The sequence below is a fragment of the Dromaius novaehollandiae genome, chromosome 5, assembly GCF_036370855.1.
Source record: "Dromaius novaehollandiae isolate bDroNov1 chromosome 5, bDroNov1.hap1, whole genome shotgun sequence".
Taxonomy (NCBI): domain Eukaryota; kingdom Metazoa; phylum Chordata; class Aves; order Casuariiformes; family Dromaiidae; genus Dromaius; species Dromaius novaehollandiae.
This window is the reverse complement of record NC_088102.1, coordinates 11930521-11953555: the sequence shown is the minus strand read 5'-3', so window position 1 is coordinate 11953555 and position 23035 is coordinate 11930521. Positions and strand designations below refer to the sequence as shown.

The following is a 23035-nucleotide window of genomic DNA, read 5'->3' as shown; positions in this document are numbered from 1 at the left end:
TTTGCCACCTATCAACCAATTTCAGACAGTAAAACAGAAGACTGATCTCCTTCAAATCAAACAGCTCAGAAGCCTCAGAGTTTTTCTATGACACTTTTTGCTTTCATTAAGGATAGTCAAGAATATATATTTACTACTAAATATTTTACTTTCCAAAGCATGCAAGGAAGACATGCTGTTGAAGAACAATGTAACCATAGGGCTGTAAAATTCACACGGATTGGCAATGAATTAAAAACAAAAGAAAATGTCTCCAAAATGACTCAGCTTCGGAGATCACTTGATTGCATAAAAATCTCAGCTTCCCATTCAGAAAAAGTTGTATCCATCAAAATTAAAATAAACAAAGACGCTACAAACAGCAACTGCCTTACAGACTAAAGAACAGACAGCAGATTAGAAAAACAGAATATCACACTTTTAACGTGGATGAGCATGAGGACAGGTCCTATTCACAGTTTTTGTATATTTGGACTAGATTATAATCTGTTTTGAAAGACCACTCATCCTGGCAACATGAGGCAAAGCTGAAGAAGAATAAAGGTTAAGCATGAGGTTTTGAGTTTATTTTCCTGAAAGACAACTAAGTCTTCAAAATCTGCATGAGACGGAAATATCCAACAGAATTTGTATGAAAGAACTAAGTGTTCTCATATTATTAAAAACATTTTGGCCAGGGCTAGGGAAAGGGAGGTGCTGGTGTTTCTAGTCTTGTGTTCGACCTTGTCGACAGCTAGAGCAAAGTCATCCAAAACACACTGAATTCCAGAAAAGCTTGACCAAACTACCACATAGGAAATAATCTAGTCAAAAAAAATGTGGGCCACAGAGACAGACATTTGTGTCTTTTCATTTATGACACTATAAGAATACTATTAAACTAAGTATCCTTACTGAAGACACTGTGCCTTTCCATCAACTAATAAAGGCAGTTTTGCAGCACTGGAACACTGCTTTCTCACCGTTTTATTTTACAAACCAGAACCAACTTTTATGAAATCTACAGACACATGGATTTCCATCTGCTTAGCTGCAACTGAAACCATCACTACTCCTGCCCTTTGTTTTTAATAGGCCAAAATAAGAGGGACTGCCACAGCTTTCTCCCACTGAGTAGAAAGTATTAACAAAATCCTGATTGTTCAGTGTATTGCTTTCAGGCAATACCAACTGCTCAATCTTAGATGTAATGTTATCTGACTTGGCAAAAATGTAAAAACTGAAATGAGAATAAATCCTTTGGGATTCGAGAGGCAGCCTGGAGCCAGTTTTCCTCCCATCATGAGAGTGGAAATTGCACATAATAGAAAATAACAGCTTCCAGTACTATGTCTGTAGTTTTATCACTAAATGGCAGATTTAAGAACTGTTCTGTTCTGTTTTCAGGCCTCCACTTTGGCTGAATCAAAAATAAAAAACATTAAACTGAACTTATGCAAGGTAAATTTAGAAATTTTAGACATTTCTTATGTAAAACACATCTATATGAGGTGATAATCTATGATCTTCAAGGGAAAATTCCATATACACACACTCTAACCCATTATAAAGATTCACTGTTAGGTTTTACAAAAAGAAAACATACAATGCTTTATTTTACAGTAAATAAACACAAAGCAAAGTAATCCCACCTTCTTTTTTATAACTCTGTCCTTCCAATTTTTAGAGTTCAGTCCAGTCTTTTCTGGTAGCCAAGATTTCTCTTTTGATGTTTTGATAATATTCTGAAGAACCATCCTTAAAATATTCTTCATGTGGATAGCTGTAAATACTACTGAATATAAATATATTGTGTAGAGCTAAAACCTAGAACAGTTTCTATGCAACGACTACACTGAAAAACTACTTAAAATGGAGTATTTTTGGTCTACTGGCATACGAGTTCAAGCGGTAATGACGAGCAGTGATAAGATGTTCTACAGAAACAAGACAGGCCACAGTTGTGACAGGAACAAGATAGGCTAGATCAGGTTTCACCTAATTAGGCAAAGTTGCACTAGGGGAGTTTTGCTGTCCTCTCATTGCGCAATATTATGCTTTGTTTGATATGTGTAAATTTACTTAAGATGAATACTTAATATTTATCATAACTTTATTATAATAAGGCTCCATCTGTCTCACAAGAGACATATGCAATTTTTCTGCTGAAGGGGGCAATGACAAGGGCAGAAGTTCCAAGAGCAAATGATCCTAACAGCTATCAAACACATTTCCATGATACATTGTCTTAAACCGACAAAACATTTTAGAAAGACCAGTCAACTAAAAACAAAACAAAAAAAATGTATTTATGCCTAAAAATACTATAGTTCAAGCACTACTCTATTCTTGGCAAAATCTTTCCTCTCGCTGGATGTAATTCAAGCGGCAGAGACTATAAAACAGTAAACTATGTTTATGATTGCCTCTTCATGTCAAAGGACAAGGAATGTTTATCATCATTCCTGTCAGCACCATACAGGATCCAGAGTGGAGAACAGACAGGGAAATAGCACCAACAGTGCATTTAGCTCTTACTCTACAATCACATAAAGCTAGAGGAATATTCTGCAGCTCAATCCATTCCCTTAATGGGCAAAAGGGAAGAGAGAGAGTGAGCAAGTAACCCAGAAAGAAAGAAAACAAAATAAAACTGTGAAACATGAACAGAACTGGAACAACCCACCTCTCTTACAACAGAAGATGAGCTACATTTTCTACGCAGATCCTTACACATTAACTGCAGGAAGGCAAAATAATGAGTTCTCTGCTTCTTTTGTGATCCACGGAATTGTTGCATTAATCTTTTCTACATGCAAAAAGCTAGCAGCGGGAGAAAGAACAAAAAGCTAGTAAGAAACTGTATGTAGCCTGCTTCGACATTCAGAAATAGTGTTGTCTTCCTTTAATGGATTTTGTTGGAAACAAGAACACTTGCTGATCCCATGCAGTCTTCCTTCCTCCTCAGCAGACATGTATCATGTTGACAGGTTTATTGGGAAAACAATTGGTAGAAACATTTCAGACATCTAAAATGCATCAACTTAAAGTGTTCCCAGTTGCTAACAAGTTAATTTTTTAAATAACTGGGAGGCTAAAGGAAATTTCTTAAAAGTAAAGGGTTCCTTTGCTTTTGGAAGGATGGAAAAAAAAAAAAATCAATCTGGATGTTCTTCAAAAACAGATCATATCTGTATCTACCAGGAAAACAAACGATCACATGAATAAATATTTGAGAGGAAAAAAAATTGGACTATATTAACACACATTGTACCACTCTTCCAACTATTCCTACTAGCTGAATTCTTCTAAGCAAAACAAAAAGCAAAAACTTACAAAAGCCTTACTTCAAACAGAATGGCACAACATACACATGCAGATCAGAACGATATGGGAGCGCTCAAATCTGAAGCCTGTCAGCCCTCCTGGACTGTCAGTATATTTTAAAATAAGAATGTGGACTAAAATTTATGTGCCACTGAACTTTCCCTTCCTTTTTTCCTGTCATTCTCCCTTCTGAAATAACAATTGAGAGCACCTGTATGTACTTTGTTAAATCAGATTAATAATAAAAGTAATACAAGCATAGTGCAAGTCCCTCCCTCTCTCTAATATAGTTCATAGATGCACTGTCTCCAAATTGAATTCCTGACCTAGTTATTTGGCTGATGGATTTACAATTTTTAATTCTAGGTAGGTAATTATAAATTTAGGCTATATGCACATATACAACAAAGGAGGAAAGGTACATGCAATTTTTCACTGCCATGAATTTTGGTCCTATATTAAATGTAAGATCCAAGAGGGCTTTGCCCTGTGTAACAAAGCCCATAGTCAGCAGAACTATATACCTGCAGATTATGTAAATCACTCAGTGGAAAAGTAAATGCAGTCTATGATCCTACAAAAACATTTTAACAAGATGACCCTCATGACCTCTGAAAACCTCAAGGAATAATATAGGAAAAAGAAGAATTTAGAGTAAAACTGGAAGTAAAACTTGTTAAAAATTATAGTTTTTCATCATAATACATACATACTTGAAATGGAAAGCTACTTTATAGAAAGCTTTGGATTAAAATTACTGAATATAAACAATTAAGAATACACTGAGTAATAGAAAGTTATAAAGAAAGCAAGAGCTCAAAAGGAATAATATAATAATACATACGTGATATCACTAACTTTAATTGAAGGCTTGCCTGTTTTAATAACTTCTCCAGTTTGCTACTATATCTCCCCTCACTATTTTCATTTCTTTCCTCCTGCTATATAAGCTATACAGTAAATGCCTAATATGCAAATATATAATATATTAATTTTAAACTTGCTTAATTATATGCAACACTTACATGATTAGAGCCTGAAATTATGGTGTATGGACTGTGCTTAGCGTCTGTGCTTTTTCATACGAGGTAATGCATTCTAAGTATGTCATAAAGCTTTTGAGCTATTTAATTTTTAGTAACATACTAAACTGACTTTTGTTACCATCAGATTGCTTTCTTCATTAAAATCTATACTGCCTCATCATCAGTGTTGAGACATTTCGTACAATATAAAGGAACCAACTGCATTTCTAATTAGTTACAAAACAAAGAACATAGCAACTTAATATTTTAACCGAATGCAGTTATAGAAATTACAAATCTCCACTGAATTTCACTATGTTTGAAAATCATAACCGAAAAGCAGGCAGAGGGTTCACTTATAATTGTATCAAAAGACTGCAGGAAAGTCCCATAGGTGGGTGGGTGGGTGTGTATCCCTAGATTTAAATCTGTATTTGAATATATGATTTTATTGTGCACTATATATTTGTTTTGCCAAGCTAGTCTGGAACAATACCATTCTTTTTCATTACGGGATGCAAGAATTGCTGGAACGTATTCTCTTCTCCAGCACAGAAGGTCAACTATTTCTCTTTCCTTCTATTTAACATTATTTTTAGATTAAATATGTTCATTTTAGTCTTTTGTTTTCTAAAGAGAAATATCCTTGCAAAAACACTACTCTGTCAGCACTTTGCATTATCAATGTGAAAAATTAGAGGCAAGAAACTGATTTCAACTAGAAACAAGCCACACTAAAATTCAAACTATTGCAGACCTTAAGTTAAATAGGACACCTGCTTTCTTCTCCCCTCAAATTTACCGTAGAGATTGTTGTGCATGTATATCTAAATTCCTATTCTTATTTTTCCTCCAGAGATTTCAAAGGCTAATAAAGATTGAAACTACACATCCAAATCCCAGTTGTATAGACAGGAAACAAAGCACGCAGAAATGTTAGCACGGATAACTTGCTTCAGTGCAAGTCAAAAAACAGAAAGGAAACCCAGCCTCTACTTACGAGCCAGGATGAATTATCTAAAGGAAAGGATTATGCACAACCAATGTGCTATGATCAATGAGGACCATACATGCAGATGCTTAAGTACACATAGGGTAAATTACTTTTCTAAGTAGGCAGGCCAATACACAAATATATTTGTGTTTCCACAGCACTCTGCTTAGCTAAGATTTTAACACCTGTGGAAAGTTTAGACACCTCAAGACCACCTTCAGGTGAAAATTAACTTATTAGAAGTTGCACTTAAGATAGCTATAATTGAAACAAAGAAAAAAAAATCAGCTTGCTTAATTTATATACAGTCTACTTCACACTTCCTTCAGTATGATCAATCAAAAATCCATCGCTCATACTAGGGAAAGCGTTAAAGACACATACGGCGATATCAACGCAAGTTTACATGTTTCTTAAATCCATTTTACTGAGCTAAAAATGACATGTTTTATTACACTGTAACAACTGTAAGCTCAATGACTTTAGCAGAATGTGATTTGTGGTAAGCATATTTCCTTTTTCCAGTCAAAGGGTAAAGAAAATTAAAATATAGAAAGAATTTGAGTTAAACATACCAAATATTTTCAAATTCAAAAATGTGCTTTCAAACAGAAATTATGCTTAGCATGCTTTTTTTTCCTGGGAGAGGAAGGGAATTTTTATCAAATGTTTTCCAAATGATGTTAGAAACACAACGGCATTTCCAAGTCCTCAGCAGATCAGATTCTGTGTATTCCAGTATAACCTCCCCCCCCAAAAAAGTCTACATTCACATTATTGTGTTCCTTCACGTATTCAAAGGCACCTTTTCTCACAGGAAAACTGCAATACTTAACAGAATGAGGAGGATGACTGAATGACTTTGGTGCAGGGCAGGGCAGGGAAAGGAGAAGGAAAAAAAAGGAATTTAAAGAAATTTAGTCACAATCAGGATACTCTCTTCTCTGAGCACTGAAAGAGAGGCTGCCAAGACCTCACTGCTTGAAAAAGTTCTACACTGTTTGTGAGATAATAAGATAAAGCTGACCAAAAGCTTTTCCTGCTTCCAAAAAACTACAGGCAAGTACATGCACACCCAGGATCAAGCTTGCTCATAGTTTTGTGCCAAGACCTTCCAGCACTTCAGAACTCTGCAGGCAGCAAACTGAAGAATGGGTAGTAGCCTCAGGATCCCCCCCCCCCCCCCCAACAAAACACCTATGCTTAGATGGACTATAAAATTTTTTTTGACTATAAATTTAAACTGTAAATATGAACATTCTGCTGTAAAAAGTAGATCAAAGGAGTCAAAAGTTTGGTAAAAGTGAATCAGTTCAAAAGTCCTTTATATTTAGGTAAAAATGAGCAAAAGCACACTAGCCAACACACAAATTAAACCACTTTATTATAGCTGGACCCCAAAAGCACACAAAGCAGTTTGTAGTTCACAGTTTAAACTGATGTAAACCTAGTTCATGATTTTACCTGCTATCAACTGTTACAAAAGCAAGTATTACTGCTCTTTACCACCATGAAAAAAAAAGTGATGCTGTCAGGAATTTGGGGGTTTGACTTTTTATGTTTTCCTTTTTATTTGTTGGGTTTTGGGGATTTTTTTTGCAAGACACAGATACAAAACCAATTTGCTTCAAATGTCATGCTTGGACTCTCATAGCATGTTCCCATACCAAACAAGCTGTTGCTGAAATGGTAATAAATGGAAATAAAATGGTAGCTAGACTAGCATTAATACACTAAGAAGTTACTGAGAGAAAGGACTGAAAATGTTTCCAAGTGACATGGACTAGAACAGACACCAATCCATGCAATACAGTTTTAAAATAATTGCATCGATTCTGACATGATTTAGAAGCATAAAGGAGGTCAACCATCACAGCTTTTTTCCACTACTGGAAAACCACAATTCAGACTTACAATTAAAATCTTCCAAAATTCAGATAACTGGGAATAATAAAGGAATATTTAAGGAAATCAAGCATCAGGCATGCTGAGACATTCAGAGCTGCATGCAGAAATGAAGCTGCATACAGAGACGAGTTTCACAGTTCAGTTTTTTAAGACACTGTTTCAAGAACTCAGCAACCTCCCAAAGTGCACATACAGTCCAACTATTTGGAGCCTAAATAGTAGTTAACCCATTCATCATACCCACAGAATAATACACAGTTGTTTTATTTCCAAGAACTTGCTTTTTTTAAATACAGAGCAGGAAAACCTAATCACTTCTCTGTCAATGTATCTGAATAGCAACTTGCACTTCAAGGACCCTGACTATTTCTAATAAAACTAAACATTTAGTATACCCACACACTGTAAATACTGTCTAAAAGGATTTATAAGAGATGATTTTCAGCTCACGTACTTTCTCATATGTCCAAATAATATGGCAGATAAGATGCCAATAGGTAACTTGCAGTTTCAGGCAAACAATCACCAGAACACCAACAGGTACAGCACTGTACAGTGGACAGATTGCACTAGGAAAAAGGGTTGTAAAAGGATTTGCTGACATAAATGTACTTTCAAAGTGCATCTCCTCAATTTAAAGTGTACCTGTTATTCTAAACTAAAATTTAACCCAGCTTCTTTGAGAAATTAAAAAAAAAAAGTAATAATAATAATATGCAGGTTGGCACTTAATGGCTGTGGTAACCTTTGCTAGTCTCAAATCACCCTGTTCTTTTCCTTTACACATCATGAGAGCAAGGCAGGCAATACTTTTTTCTACATATTGATATGTCTGCTGTCTTCTGGCTTTGGTCTAATAACTATAATGAAATCTCACAACTATGCTCAGCTATTCACCTTCGTAGATTAATAGAACTACACAACTAGCCAAGGACATTTTGGTTTTTTGGGAGTACAGGGTTTGCCCTGTAGAATCAAAAATTGGCTCCCAGGAGAGGGGAGAAAGGACTGAAAATGTTTCCAATTCCCTTTACTAGATGCTAGCTAATGTGCCATGCTCACGTGCATGGGGTCAACCCATGGGATCTGGAAAATCCTCCTGGACCAGCCTGGCACAGACCTTGGGCACTGTACCGTTTCCTTGTTTTCATTTCAGAGAGCAGGGAAGTTACTCTCCCTGCCACCTGGGACACAGATCACATACTAAAATTTTCTAGACATTCTCACCATACTCTTTCTCCACCCCAGAGTTTTTTTTTCCAGGCTGGAAGTCCCAGCAACCTATATTGATAAAACTGATTACATCCTTCCTGCAAGCTACACATTTCTGGCAAAATTCTTGCGCTGGTTCCAGTGCTTATCTGACCTCGCACTGAGCCGGTTTCGGTGCACTGAACTAACAAAAAAGTACCCTGGGAGAGAAGGAAAAAAAAAAAAAAAAAAAGAAGAAGAAAGCAAACAGCTTCCTGCTGAGTTAGCACACTGAAATGGCTCAGCACAGAATCGGATAAATACCAGAGCCAACACGGGAGAGGCAGCAGCAGGAAAGGCAGGATTATGGCAGCCCCTGCAGTTAGGTGAGCTTCAGCTACACAGAACCAAAGCCTTGGTTTCCCCCATTCTCTGTCTAAGGTAAGCAACAGTTTGGTCATGTGAAAGCTGAAATCCTTTGGTCAAACTTAAAGTAGACGAAAGGATGTGTAAGTGAAATAGAGTGGCTGCAATAAACATGAGTTTAGACTGGGAGACCTACTGTTTCCTGTTAAAGTTGGAATCCATAAAATAAAATAGTAGTTTTACAGCTATAATCCCCTCATGCACAAATAGAATTCTGCTGCTGAGCAAAGCAAAGACATGTAAATTAAAAAAAAAAAAACTTAATTGTATTTCCACTATTTAAGAACTAGGCTAAACTACAGTACAAATTTTAGAGGATGAGGGAATAATGGGCAGAAACTAGGAGGAGTGCAATACTGAAAAATGAAAAGAGTGACAGCAAAGCAGTGACCTTTACCTAAACATTATATTGATCTAATAAAAATCCTATTATTTGGTATTCTTTGTTTTTTCCTCTTCTTGGTCCCAAGTTCTTTTATATTTGCTTCTCAAGACTTCCTCAAAGACTCTTTTTTGGTAAAACCTGTAAAATCCCTTACTCACCCCCTTTTCAGGGAAAAATACAAAAACATTACTGGATTCCCAATGAAGATGTAAAAATTGGTGACATGTAACTTTTATCTCTGAAGTCACAACACTACTGCACTGCAGAGATCTTAACTTCCATTTCACTGTTCTATTCATCTGGTAAATAGCCAGAGAACAAAATTCAAAACATGTCCTCTGGGGTACAACATCACAATACAACTAAACTGAATAAACACCTCACCGATACTGAAATGCAAAGACTTCACTTCCCTCTCCCCTTCTCTGCCATCACTCTCAGCCAAGCTGCCTGCTCTCTCTTGTATCAGCACTGACAATAACTGATCACAACATAATTGTGATTTAATGCATTTATGCATTAGCCTGTGTGTACATTCCACATAATCAAAAATGTTTTTATATTTTTAGTGACCTGGATCAGTTTACTGAGACAAGCACTATAGTAGGTTCAAAGCAAGTGGTGGGAATGAGCAGCCAGCAGCAAGGAAGAAGGAAACAGAGCCTCTTCCACCAGTCACAGGAAATGGTTAATTTGGCTCATCTGCATTGTGAAACCACAGCCTTGAATGGAATTCAGCTGCTCCAACATCCTAGTCCACCGCAATGATAAACCTGCACTCTCAAATACAAGCAAGATTACAAATACTTGCTTTTGAGCAAGATTTAAGAAAACTAATAGAGTGACTTAAAATCTAGGTAAAGTGACTGAAAATTTATGTTCATTACATTTTTTCCTTGACTAAGCAGTTCATATATTTGCTTGCTCTGTGATTTATTATAGAATCTACACTTTGCCCTCTTAGTAGCATTATTGTTCTTGACACACAAATCTACTTCTGAAGGATGGTGCCTATTATTGCACAATATAATTCTATTATTGATGTCATAAAAAATTGCTTCAAGAGACTCAAAACATTGAGCATATTCAATGGATATACTGACTCACACATCAGATTTTTACATGCTTCCAAGTTTAGCTGATTCTAATGAAAGGCTTCTAAACTACCAGAAAGATGTACCACCTCAAACTGTTAAAGCGAGTATTTTATAATATTTACTAAGAGTCTTATAATTTAAGATTCAGTAAGCCACATGATTCAGGACAGATGGGAAAGATCTTCATGAAAGAAGTGATAAAGATGTTAAAGACATTTTAAGTCATCTAAAAACATCATTTTCCAATTTAAGAAAAAGAAAACCTCATTTTGTTGGGATTCAGTTAAAAGTTGAAATGTTGTGAGCTACCTTGTGCTTGTAATTAATGTATGGTAATATTAAGTTTTTAAGTTAGACATACATATAAGACTGGTAGGTTCTAACAGCAAGTCATGATGGAGAGGGAAGAATACACTTTTTCTTCCCTGGAGTATGCAATATTTTGATTCTTTAATCCTCCAACCTCAATCTTCTTTTTTTTTTAAATTGCTAGTTTTTAACAACCCTAACATCTACACATTAGGCAGTAGAAAAAAGAAATGGATATAAAGCCCCAGAGTTTTAGCTCCTGAATGTTTAAGATGATGAAATAAATGTGAGCTTTAACAGTAAGCATTAGACTGCAAATTCTTCACAAAATGTACTGTCTTTATTCTCTGTATGAACAACTCTTACCATAATGGATTCTGTTCCACAGCTGTATGCTATATTAATATAAATAAATAATAGAATAAGCTAGAATGTTTTCTACAACATAAAAAGAAGGCCTATATTTCACATCAAACTTTAAAATTTTTTAGATTAACATAGCTTGAACCAGCGGAGTGGCATTTTGTTTTCAAATAAATACCTATTCTTTCTGAAGTCTGCAACAGTCTGACCTATATTAATCTGTGAAGAGAAACATAAACAGACGTGATCTTCTGTCTCAAAATTTTCTCATACATTTCAGTATAATAGTCATGGATCTATTACATATACTTAAATATTACAGTATCAGAGTAACATATGAATAGTACTCTTTCTTTGACATACTGAAGCTAATGAACTCATTTTTGTCATAGAATAGGCCACATTCTATCATCCCTCTCCCCCCCCCCCAAAAAAAAAAGTGACATGATCCAAAAAACATGAAGTGGCCTTTAAGCTTTGTTGCAATAAATAACTCTATTAATAATGGCTGATAAACTTGCAAATTATTCTCTACAGTCAGTTCAGATTTATGCAGCAAATGAGGGTGACATCACTATTGCTGATAATTATACATCTCTGAATTAACTGCAATACATTTTATCTCAACATCACTGAAAATTCCTAAAATTAATTGTATTTTAAGTGTATTAAAGTGACATGTCTTGTTCTAGCCTATATACATAGACTATTTAAGGCTATAAAATATAGAGCTGTAGTAGTAGCAGCCTTTCTAAGGACGGAGAACACTGTACACTGATCTGGATGAATTTTGCTTTTAAATTAGGAATAAGCAATGCCCACTTTGGACTTGTTGGGAAAGGCTTTAGACTGAATACATTACAATGTACTCATTTGAAAAAACACTTTTTTTTATTCATCAGGAAGATAATTCAAAAATAAATGTATCTACTGTAGATACACATTTTTGGCCTGTGTTTTATCAATTATGTTATCTGTGTTCGTAGGTCAGTTAAAGAGATTTTAACACACATTGGAATATTAGATCTCCACACTGTGATGTGTGTATTGTCTAGTCAGACATTAAGCATACACCAGTCATGGTTAACTTTCAAGAAGAGTTCACACTCTTCTTGAGTTCCACACAAAATTAACTGGGGGGGAACATACACTAAACACTCCCCAGACTTTTCAATACTCTCACTTCTATTAAAACAGCAACCACCTTACCCTACACATACGGGTATGTAAGCTCAACAGCTCTTTTACTCTAAACCTTACACAAAGCCCCACAAGGTTCCACCTAGATGCATTAAAAAACATAGAGCTCAGCTGTGAGCACATGGGTATCAACTTCTCCCAGTTTGCTTAAAGGCAAAACCAGAAAAGCTCTGCAGTAAGAGGTGCAAGGGGAAAATGCAATACTAACTGTTCCTCCTCAGAGACTCAGTTCCTCACAATTTTCTTATACAGCATCCATCGCTCTTTCTCATATCTCCTTATAGAGCTATTTATAGTCCGTACACTGTCAATGCCTTTGGCATGAAATATTATCCTCATATATGCCATAAAAGAATGATACCTAAAATTTAGGTAAGAAATAGGAAGTAGTATGTCCTGCTTGGCTGCAGCAGCTCCTTTTTGCACTGCATCTCTTCTTGCATAGGGAATAAGTGCTTTCCAAAGGTAGCTTTTTCTTGCCTGCTCACTAGCGTCCAAGGAATTTGGCTAGCAGTTATCTTCAGAGGCATGCAATTTTGTAACTACCATCCAAGGAGAAAAGAATTAATTGCACTCACTAAGGAAAAAAGCTTTCATCATTTTTTCAAAGACACATGGCCAAACAAACAAAACAACCGTACTGGGGCAGAATAAGAAGAAAATTAGGCACCCCAAAACAGGTTATAGACTATGCAGCTAAGAAGGGAGATACATCTGCAATAATTTGCAAGAAAACAACCACCATGGCTGTTTCAGTCAAAAGTATTTCTTGTTTGCAAGAATATCACACAGTTCTGGGTTTGCAATTTCTAAGAACACAATAAATACTACCTATTTTTTTTGCCAGTGAAACTACGTTCATGGCTACATAGAACAACTCTTTCAGTATAGTATTTTAGCCAAGGTGACATGTAGTGTAGCATCATAAGCATGTCCTACACATAGCCTTTATGTCCTGAAGTCAATGAAAGGTTTACAATGAACATACCTTCTCAGCAAACCAAAAAAAGAAAAAAAAGAGGAAAAAAAAAAGTGAAAAAAGTGCAGTCTACATCTCATTACTTCTTGGAAGATCAACTGTGTTCAGGGCCAACAGTATAACTACTCTTATATTTCACAAAAGAAAGTAAAATAAGTGATATAAACTTATACAGACAGAATGTTAAGGAACAGAGAAAAAGGTATATTGATGGCAAAAAGATCATAACCAATCAAAGCGCTCAGAAGTAACCCTGTGCCCCATCTGAAAAAAATCACCATCAAAAAAAAATGGATTGTTCCATTTTCCACTCTTCAGACAGGACTTCACTCCTAAAAATCAAGAATGTAAAGATACGACCAGTCAAAAAATGGCCTTAATCAATTACTTCAAGTCTGATCAATGTGAATCACAAAAAAATTAGAAAAAAGTGTTACCTTCTAAACATTTCCATTTATTTTGTTGATACAGAACTATAGCAATGCCCACTTGTTACAGCAACTCAGTTCTAGTAGTACTAAAATCTCTACTCTTGCCATTATATACTTTCGTTAATCATGAAAAAAAGGATCAGGTAGAAAAAAGCTCCCATGAATTTGACTGCAAGCAATGCCATCACATAATGAGTTACAGCAGTAACTTTTCCCTTTTCAAAATGTGAAATCTCAAATAAAAAAAGCATTTGGTCCAGTTCTACAGCTGTTACGTTCACACTACTTTCACATTGATTATTCCAGTCAACGGGGAGTTTTTTGTCCTTGCGGTCCAGACGTAAAATAGCTGGGATGAAAAACTGGAAAACTAAGGGGCACTGCCAAAGTGTCAATTTACATATACATATACCTGACTACCTAATGATAGACTGTTCATAACAGCATCTAAATGCTCTTCAAAAAAAGCAAAATATTTACTATTTTAGGATTTAGATTCAGCAAGCTCTAATCTGCAACATAACTACCACTGCAGCAAGGTAATTTGTTTTTATTAAAACTCAGCCATCAGTATTAAAAACGCTTCAAAGTATGTTTCAAAAACATAATAAAAAGCCTGAATCTTATAACACCTTCACATAAGCACAAGCACTGCCATATTTAAACAAGCATGAAGGTAACACAAGACACTGGCAGAAATAATCAAACACATACAAGTCAGTCACTGAACTACTGACGTTACAACATTGCTCCCTTAACCTGAAACTCAAACACATGTAAGGAGTAATGGAAAACAAACACATTTGTTCTGACTTTACCTGTCATTGGCATACCACCTGTTAAATAGGAATGTCATGAATGTAACGCATAACCCAAATTGCAACAGAAGCGGAAAAAGTTGTCGGTCATCTTGTTTTTATTTTTATTACCTAATAAACTCCAAAATATCCATATGGTTACGGAACAAGCCACTCAGTGAACTCTGTTGCTGCTTTCTAGTGTATCTAGTTCCAAAAAAATATTTTACAGTATCAATAGAATATTTTGGTACCTAGCAGCTGGAAGTTAAAAAGCACATCAGGCTAAAAGGCTTGTCTTGATACCTGTTTTAGAACACTAACCTGTAAAGTTTCAGATTTCAAAAGTACATTCAGTTTATAGGATTTGTTTCCTTCTCTCAGTCATGAAACAACACCAGAGCACTGGAATTTTGTAAAAGAGATATCCTCAGTTTTTTCACTGGAAAGCTTTCTGCTGCAGTGCTTTGGTTGCGAGCACTGCAGAGGAACTGTAAATAAAAAGCTCTTTTCCACTGGAAGTACAGGAAACATGGAAGCCCTTACATAGGGTATTTCACAAAGCCACATTTGAGACCAAACAGATTTTTTTAAAGAAATCAACAGAAAGAATATAATTGTTTGTTATTCAGCCTCAGAGGCTCCTGTCATAAAACGAGTGCTGTCATGAAGAACAACTCTTCCCTGACTACTGCATCAGCCCACGGGGAGAAGGGGGGGAGGGAGGGAGAGTGGAAGGAAACAGCAGAGAGATTCCGTCACGGCAGACAATCAAGGTTGTTTGAGGGGAATACAAAGGTTTTACCTTCGGAAAAAGAAAATGACAGTAATAATAATAAGCGACAGTTCCACAAAAGAGCTGCCAGGGTAGCGACACAGCCTTTCCCACGAAGGCGGCTAGACCCAAACGCTGCTTTCTGCACTCACTCGCCTGACAACCGGACGAAGGCCGGAGCTGCTTAACCCTTCCCCGCACCGGGGCGGCGGAAAAAAAATAAATTAATTAAAAAGAAAAAGAAAAATCAGTGTTTAGAGGGAAACCAACCCCCCCCCCAACACACACACGCCCCCCCTCCCCCCCGCAGCAGGCCTCGACAGCCAGCCCTCCCGCACCGCGCTCCCCGACGCCGAGGCGAGGGGCGGCGGCGGGCGGCGCCCCCGGCCGGCGGCCCGGCTGCCCCCGGCTGCCCCGGCCCCGAGCGGGGAGCGGCGCGGCGCGCTCCGCCCGCCCCACAGGAAAAGGGAAGGCGTCCCGCCGCCGGGCATCGCGGCGCCAGGCCGGGACGGCGGCGGCGGCGGCGCGGCCCCGGCCCCTTCCCGCTCACCGGCATCATCTCCGCGGCCGTCGCCGAGCCAGTCCCGCCGAGGCTGCCGCTGCCGCCGCGCCGGGCCTCGCCGGCCGCCGCCGCCGCCGCTCACGGCCGAGGTGGGAGGACGCCGGGCTCGCCCCGCCGGCGGTGACAGGTGCCCCCGGCGCGCCTCGCTGCCCGCGGCAAGCGGAGCGGGCGGCGGCGGCCGGGCTCCGAGCCCTCCCGACGCGCCTTCCCCTCAGCGCCGCGGCGGCCTCGCTACTCGCCTCCGCCGGCGCTTCCTGCCGCGCCGCCCAACCAGGGGTTAACGGCCGCCCCGGCCCCATTGGCCGCCGCGGGAAGCGGCGTGGGCGGGGCCGGGAGGCGCGCTCACGGCGCGGGGGGGGGGTGCGGGGAGCTGCGCGGGCGCGCGTGCTGCCGCCTCACGTGACCCTCACGCCGCTGAGGCGCGGCAGGTTCGTTCGTTGCGCCTCTCTGGGCTCCCGCGGCGCGGGCGGGCGCGCTAACCACCCTTCCCCCTCCCCTCCCCCCCGCCTCCCTGCCGCCTCGGCCCGGCCGCGCTGGGGGCGTGGGAGGGCGGTTTCCCTCAGCGACCCGCCGTGACCCGCTCTGCGGTGCCCACGCCCTCCGCGTCCCGCGTGGGCCCGGCCCGTCCTGCCGGTTCCCCCTGCGGCGCCGCTCCGCGCCCGTGCCGCTTTCCTCGGCCGGGAGTGTGTCGGTAAGGAGCAGTGGAAGGGGTAAATTAATGGCAAAAAAGCTCCTAACCGATAAAACCTGTCAGGGACCGCCCGGTTCCCCGGCTGGTGCAAACACCCGCGGCGAGCAGCGTTGGGGGCCGCGGCGCTGACCGCGGGCTCCCGTGGGAGCTGTCGGCGGGTCTCGGAACGAGCCTTGAAACTGTCGCTTCAGTTTCTGGCGTTTCCTTCCGCAGAACTGCAAAAGCGCGATGAAGGGTAACGGCTTGGAGGGAGCCGAGCTCGGCCGCGGCGTCCGTGCGTGGCCATATGTCAGCGGCGCCACACGCACGACGCAGACAAACCTCGTGTGGCTGTGGGCCTTTCATCCTAATCTGAAAAATCAGTGGATCTACCAGGCGCTCGAGCTGTTTATTTAAATGGCTGATTTCCAAGGCTTGTTACTTTATTTGTAGAACAGATCTCAGCTAGGAGGGAAAAAACGATCAATTTTAGGAAGTTTTTGAGAGGAGCCTACATAGCTGTATAAGCCTCTGAGGGTAAGCAATAATAGGATATTAATCTCAAGCATAAGCTTGCATGTTAAATTTAAGATACACATTTACATTCACACATTCCATAATACATAATTGTGAAGATTATATTAAAAATAGGCATATTTAGCATTTCGTTACGTATTCTTGTCAGTGCACTTGTAGGCTCCGGTTTGAGCTTTGTGCTTGGTCAGAGCTTCTGTTTCTTTTAATAAATTGGTCCTACAGGAAAAAAACTGTCAGCATCACAAGATACTGCTTTGCCAGTTTATTTCGCAAGTACTGTTTGGAGTGCTACTAGCTCACAGTAACGCTAGTATCATACTCTGTTTCTTTAAACTATGGTTCCACTTCCCACACACAACTTTAGAAACAGGTAAGATTCTGATACTTCTGACCTAAGAGAGAAAAGTTCAGATTTATTCAGAACAATAGTATTAACCTGAATAAATCTGAACTTTTCTCTCTTAGGGCTGACTGGAAATTAAACAGGCTATAAGATATTTGTAATTTTGTATTAAAAATATAAGAAAAATGCTTTTTGCTTTTCATCAAATTTATATTAAATTTTAGTGAACAGAGGAATAGCAGTGACTAGAAATTTACTGTGTTTCTGAATATTTGTGGCAAAGTTATCATTTTAGCAACAGGGGAATCATGAACCTTTGCCATACTTGTTCCTTAAAAATTAGTGCCTTCCTAATTAACCAGGTGATATTTTTTGCCAGAGATTCTTACATGATGGTCTATAAACTACTTACAGGTATACTTTAGAGCTGATTTCTCCCTGTTTTAGTGATGGATAAAAAAAGCTAAAATACAGTAAATGTTACCGCACTATTACCTTTCCTTTGCAATGGGAGGAATGCTGTCAAAATGAAAGCTGAGAGAATCTGGTGCAGACAGCTGTCCCTGGGTGGGAAGGCAGTCCTCCATACAGTCTCTTTCTTGGAATAATGGCCTGCAATATGTCAACCTCTGAGACGCTTTCCTCTTGGCAGATGCAGGTTCAACCAATACAGCAACCAGACAGACTGGATACTGTGGGTTAAGAGGAAATGTCTTCAAAAGGTATGGTAGACACTTTATATGCAAGCCTGTTCTTATTCCTATTTCTGCTTCCTTTGGAAAAGAAAACACGGTTCATCCCTTCCCACCTCCATTTTCCCACAGAAATGAGAAAAGCAAAAAGTGAAATTCTAACCAATCTTTACAAAGCATAAGACTTAAAATTCTCCCTGCAGCATGGTAAATTAACTATCAACATCTCTCCTGCAGAAGAATCTTTTTGAGAACCACCCTTTTACCAGTCAAGGGATGCAGCAACCATTATAAAACCTTTTGATTCCAACTCATGATATCTACAAATGTTTTGTTTACTGCGAGCAGGAAAATCATAACTTCTAATCATGTACTTTTGGGTTTTCTTTCACTGTCCTTGCATTTCCACATCAAAGTTCTGGTCTTAATTTGCAGAAATTATGTTGCTTGGCCAAAGGACCAGTGGTACCTACAAATTGCCTTTTCAGATAAGTGAGGTTGTGTGAAAGCACTCATGACCTGGGAATTCCTGAGAAGATAAGAGAATTTGGAGTTGATACAGAAGCAGATAAAGCCAGAAAGGCAGAACCTAAATTATTTGTTTCCAAATATGTTTTGTGCAATGTGCTTTAATTCTGCTGACATTTTCTAAAGGAAAGGTTTTGTGCTCATTTGTTGGTATAAATTCTAACGTGTTGTTCTGAATTACACTCCACTTGGTACTTAAAAAACAGAGAGAAATACTCTTTAGCTTTACAAATTTAAGCCGCTATCAATTAACATTTATTCAACTTCTAATATTAAAAAATGAAGGCTATTTATTAGTTATTGTAACATTAGTTATTGAGATTTGTGTTGAGCTCTTCAGCTAGAAATTGGAATTTGATTCCAATTTGGGATTTGATTGGAACTGATATTAACTACAGTTAATATTCCTTTTACGTGATCATGCACAACATTCTTAAGACAAGCAGAGATGCCCCAAAATACAAATGGAAGACTAATGAGATTTTCAGAAGCACTCTTGGCAGTGTTCCAGTTCCTGCTTGTATTTTTCAAGTGTCTAATGGCCAGATTTTCAAATGCTGTTTTTTGAGTTTTTAAAACTACCAGGTCTGATCTCCTACTTGTTTTTTATGCGTAGACAGAAAGAGGAAAATGAGCTTTCTTGCCTTCTCAGATCCCAGTTTTCATCAGTTTTGCATTAACCCGGTAAGATGCTTCTCTGGAGCGTAGGAAAATCTTTTCAGTCTTTGGAGGTGTCACATGAAAATAAGTGTTTCTTTTTCAATTTAAAACTTCTTATTTTCATGTGGTATTACTTTAAATAGTAGGTACTTTCTATTTATAGCTACAAAGCAACATTCTCAGAGGTCAAACATTTAGGGTGGGATATATCTCATCCAATCTCACTAATTGAAAAATTAGGCATGTAGTCTAATTCAGTCATCTAGGTTCCTTCTGTAGATAAATTGGAGTAGGGAGGGAAGGGAGAGAGGCAGCTCTGCAGGCAATTCATTCCATCCTGAGATATTCATCCCACTATCTAAATGTCTTGGTCTTTGAAGGTGCCTGTCTCTCTATTGATTAAAGATGGAGCCTGGATGACTAGCTCATATTAGACAGCAGGCTTTTAGATGGCTGCAGTTAGGATGGGTTTCCTCTCAACTCGCAGAAAAAAATCTCTAAAAAAACAAATATGAACAGGTGTCTTAGGGTTCTTGTACGTGTGTTTTACAAAAAAATAAGCCTTTCTGAATAACTTAGTGGATTACTTTATTACAGAATTCTCCTTTCAACAATTACTTTTTGCGTTTGCTGTAATGCAGGCAGGAGGAACTGGCCATGAGTAGGTAAGCAATTATAAAAGTCAAATCAAGTAAGTACTTGTAACCTTGCCATGCAGTTACTTGCAGGTGCAGTGTGCTATAACAGATGATACAAAACAAGAAGACTTAAGTGTTTCAAGAAGAATTTCACAGCAGGTAGTTTAAAATCTTGTTAGTGAAATATTGTGTAAAATAAGCATATATATTTAAAGGAAGTGTATTTTAACTTGTTACTATGGCTTCAAGTAACCTCTTATTCCAGAAACAAGCTGAATTCCTAAAGCCGCAACAATAAGGAATTCATACTGAACAATAGTCATATGTTGCAGTGTTTGAATTCATATACAGCCAATGCATTTCAAACCCCATCAAACCTGTTCAGAGATAAACTATAAATAATAATCTAAAGGAAACATTTTGATGTGTTGTGTAAACAGTATTTGAGTAACGTGAACAGGAGAAAGATAATTTCTCATCACTGCCTTGTAATATTATAAAGTAAGGTATGCTGGACTAGATGACTCATGCTGTAAAGTTTACTCAGCACAATCCACTCAGTGTATCATCCTGAAAAGGAGTATAATTATTAAAGCAAGAGTGAAGCCATCTGATCTGTATATATTACAGATGTGTACACTTCCTGGGGATTCGAGGTGTCTGATACATCATGTGTTTCAGCCCTGCATTTAGTGGATTAGACATGTAATTTCTTTAAACAATAGCATAAATTGTATGCGTAATCCAAAGTGCATGACACAAAAAAATGTTAAATAGGAGAGAATGCTGTGGCCTCATTGGGAATGTATTTCTATCCATTCTCATAAAATTCTTGTACAAATAGGAATTGTTCATTTTTTGTGTGGTAGCTCTTTAGTACAGAAGATATAGCCCTATTAGAGAGATTACATACCATCCTTTTTACAGACGGAAAATCTTGTTCTGCTCCCTTGTAATTTATAATGATGAAACCACTAACTATATTAGTTAGAAAGGGTGGGGAAAATAAAAACAGAAAGTTAAAGATCTTGGGAGAGGTTCTCCCTGCACCTTTAGGCTTGCACCCACTTCAGTTCTCAAGATAATGTTTCCTTCTTTTCCAAAATCTTTTTTCTTACGAATGGAAGAATCTGTGACTAGCTAGATGGTGAGATATTAGCTGAAACATTAGTTAGGATAGAATAACAATTCAGTCCTTCACTTTTTACTCCTGTCCTTCCTTGCATATTACTTTCTTTTAGGTGTATTGCTTTCTAAAGTTTGGGGGGGGAGGGGAAAGGATAGGTCACGTGTTGGGATTGAGCCCATCCATTTCATTTGTTATTGTAAATCTAAAATTGTTCTCAGGTATCTGAACCAAGATTTAGCAGGCCAGGTACTCAAATTTTCTTTACAATTTCTGCATGAAGTGATTTAAATATCCCCTCTCTCAGCTAAGGCCTAATGCAGAATTCTGTGATACTATATTAGTTTTTACCCCATGCTGCAAAAATGGTGGGCTAATCTTCAACTCTTCTATTAACCACTGCTCCCTTGTTTAAGGTGGTCAGCTATTTTATTTACTGTAATTGAAAACAATTAGCCGTCCTTTCTGTTGTTCATTGCAAATGTGCCTCTTCTAGAATGGCTTTTTCTTGGTTAGCTTACTTGAGGTAAATAGATCTAAAAAGAAGGAACATGCAGAAGGTGTAATGTAATGAAGGTCATGTTTCCTGCTCTTGTGCCTGGTGATGGGTGAATCTGGACAGCAGCCTGGCAGGGAAGATTAGGAAAGTCCTCTGCCTGATTCTGAAGTCTGGGATATACTGGAAGGTGGTCTTCAGTAAGTATTGGGGTGAGCGAATGTGCAAAGGAGACTTGGAGAGAAAAACACATTGCTGAGTGGAAGAATATTCACATGTAGTAGAAGAAAGAAATTATATATCAATTTAAATGTATATTTTTTCAAATGAGTAATCTATTTAGGCTTAATATTTAAACCATCACATTGTTAAGAATTTACTACTAGAAATACAAACTTCTTTACCTTTTTTGTGTACGTACTACAGAATTTACAGATCAGAATACAGGAGGTAAGTTTCCTGCAAAAATACAGGATAGTATGTTGAATCGGTTGTTTACATTAAATTCCGTAACAGTTGTGAAACAGAATATGGTTTTGGTATAATTCTATGGAAAATACTTCTGTGATTATATATATACATATATATATATATTTTAAAACCTTAAGTGATCACTTTCTCGACTTCTTGACTACAAAAAAAATGGGTTGTCAGAGCATGGCCATCTTCTGTACAGGAATATACAATTAGTATGATTTTTATTTTTTTCTGTTGAGATACTTTTTAATAGTGCAAGTTGATTGAAGAGCAGCTGTACTCAAATAGTCTGACCAGCAGATGTAATGTAAGAAGTTTGAAATAATGTTCCTTCTATGTTATAAATAAAAAAACTCAGTGTTTGTACCTAACTGATGTTTAAGGTTCATCTTTTCCAATTCTTTGTATAAATATTGCTTTTCCAGTTAAAGTAATGATGTTGTAGTCCTGGGAACATTAATGAGACAAATTGCTTGTGCTTGTAAGTGGCTTTGGCTCATAATCCTCCAGAAACATATTTTTAAATAAATTTTATTGTTACCATTGTGATCCTACGACAAGGCTTACTGCAATTTTTAGCAGGATAGAGAGGAGTATCAAAAGTAGAGCGAAATGAATCGTATAGGGCATTGATGGACCCTGTTGAGAATGATTCAGTGAAAAGCCCTAGAAATAGTGACAGTAGAAAAATGTGTCACCGGTGTGTGTTTAGAATCTCTTTTAGGCTAATTTGTTCAAAGAAGATATCGCAATACTATGCAGCTGAACCTCAGAAGATTGAGAAGAGTGGAAAGGACTGTGTTGATCATGGAGAAATATGCAAAATAACATACTTGCTTGGAGATGATTAGATGCTTCTTTAAAGCTTTGTCTATTGTTTATGCCTCAAATACAAAACCAGTATTTCTATTCTGTAAAAGGCTAAACTACAGCACAAGATAAACTTGAATCTTTTTTTCTTCCAGTCACTATGTGAAAGTCCTGCACAATTTTTCTTGCCTTCTGTTTTTGTCCTTCTAGACAGGCCTGAGTACATTTACATTAGTAGCCTTCATTTAAAAGGAGGCTTGACGGTTAGCATTAACAAGAATACATAATTTGAAAGCACAGTAAAAATATT

General features: G+C 38.2%; 1 protein-coding gene and 1 long non-coding RNA gene across 7 annotated transcripts in view; one reads left to right on the top strand and one right to left on the bottom strand.

Moving 5' to 3' along the window:
- Positions 1-16058, bottom strand: part of PPP1R13B (protein phosphatase 1 regulatory subunit 13B) — a 76396-nt gene extending 60338 nt beyond the window's left edge. For 3 of the 6 annotated variants that reach the window (XM_026111394.2, XM_026111397.2, XM_026111399.2), the window contains exon 1: positions 1632-1751. In XM_026111394.2, the coding sequence (XP_025967179.1) occupies positions 1632-1736 (105 nt within the window). In that variant the 5' untranslated portion in view covers positions 1737-1751. Of the gene's footprint in view, positions 1-1631; positions 1763-2665; positions 2803-15736 lie in introns of those variants that run through there. The other 3 variants (XM_064512022.1, XM_064512023.1, XM_026111398.2) reach the window with 3 other exon arrangements.
- Positions 16059-16126: 68 nt separating this feature from the next.
- On the top strand, positions 16127-22469 carry LOC135328446 (uncharacterized). Its single transcript, XR_010389306.1, has 2 exons — positions 16127-16439; positions 17951-22469. It is a non-coding gene; the product is annotated as an uncharacterized LOC135328446 (long non-coding RNA).
- The last annotated feature ends 566 nt before the right edge of the window (positions 22470-23035 follow it).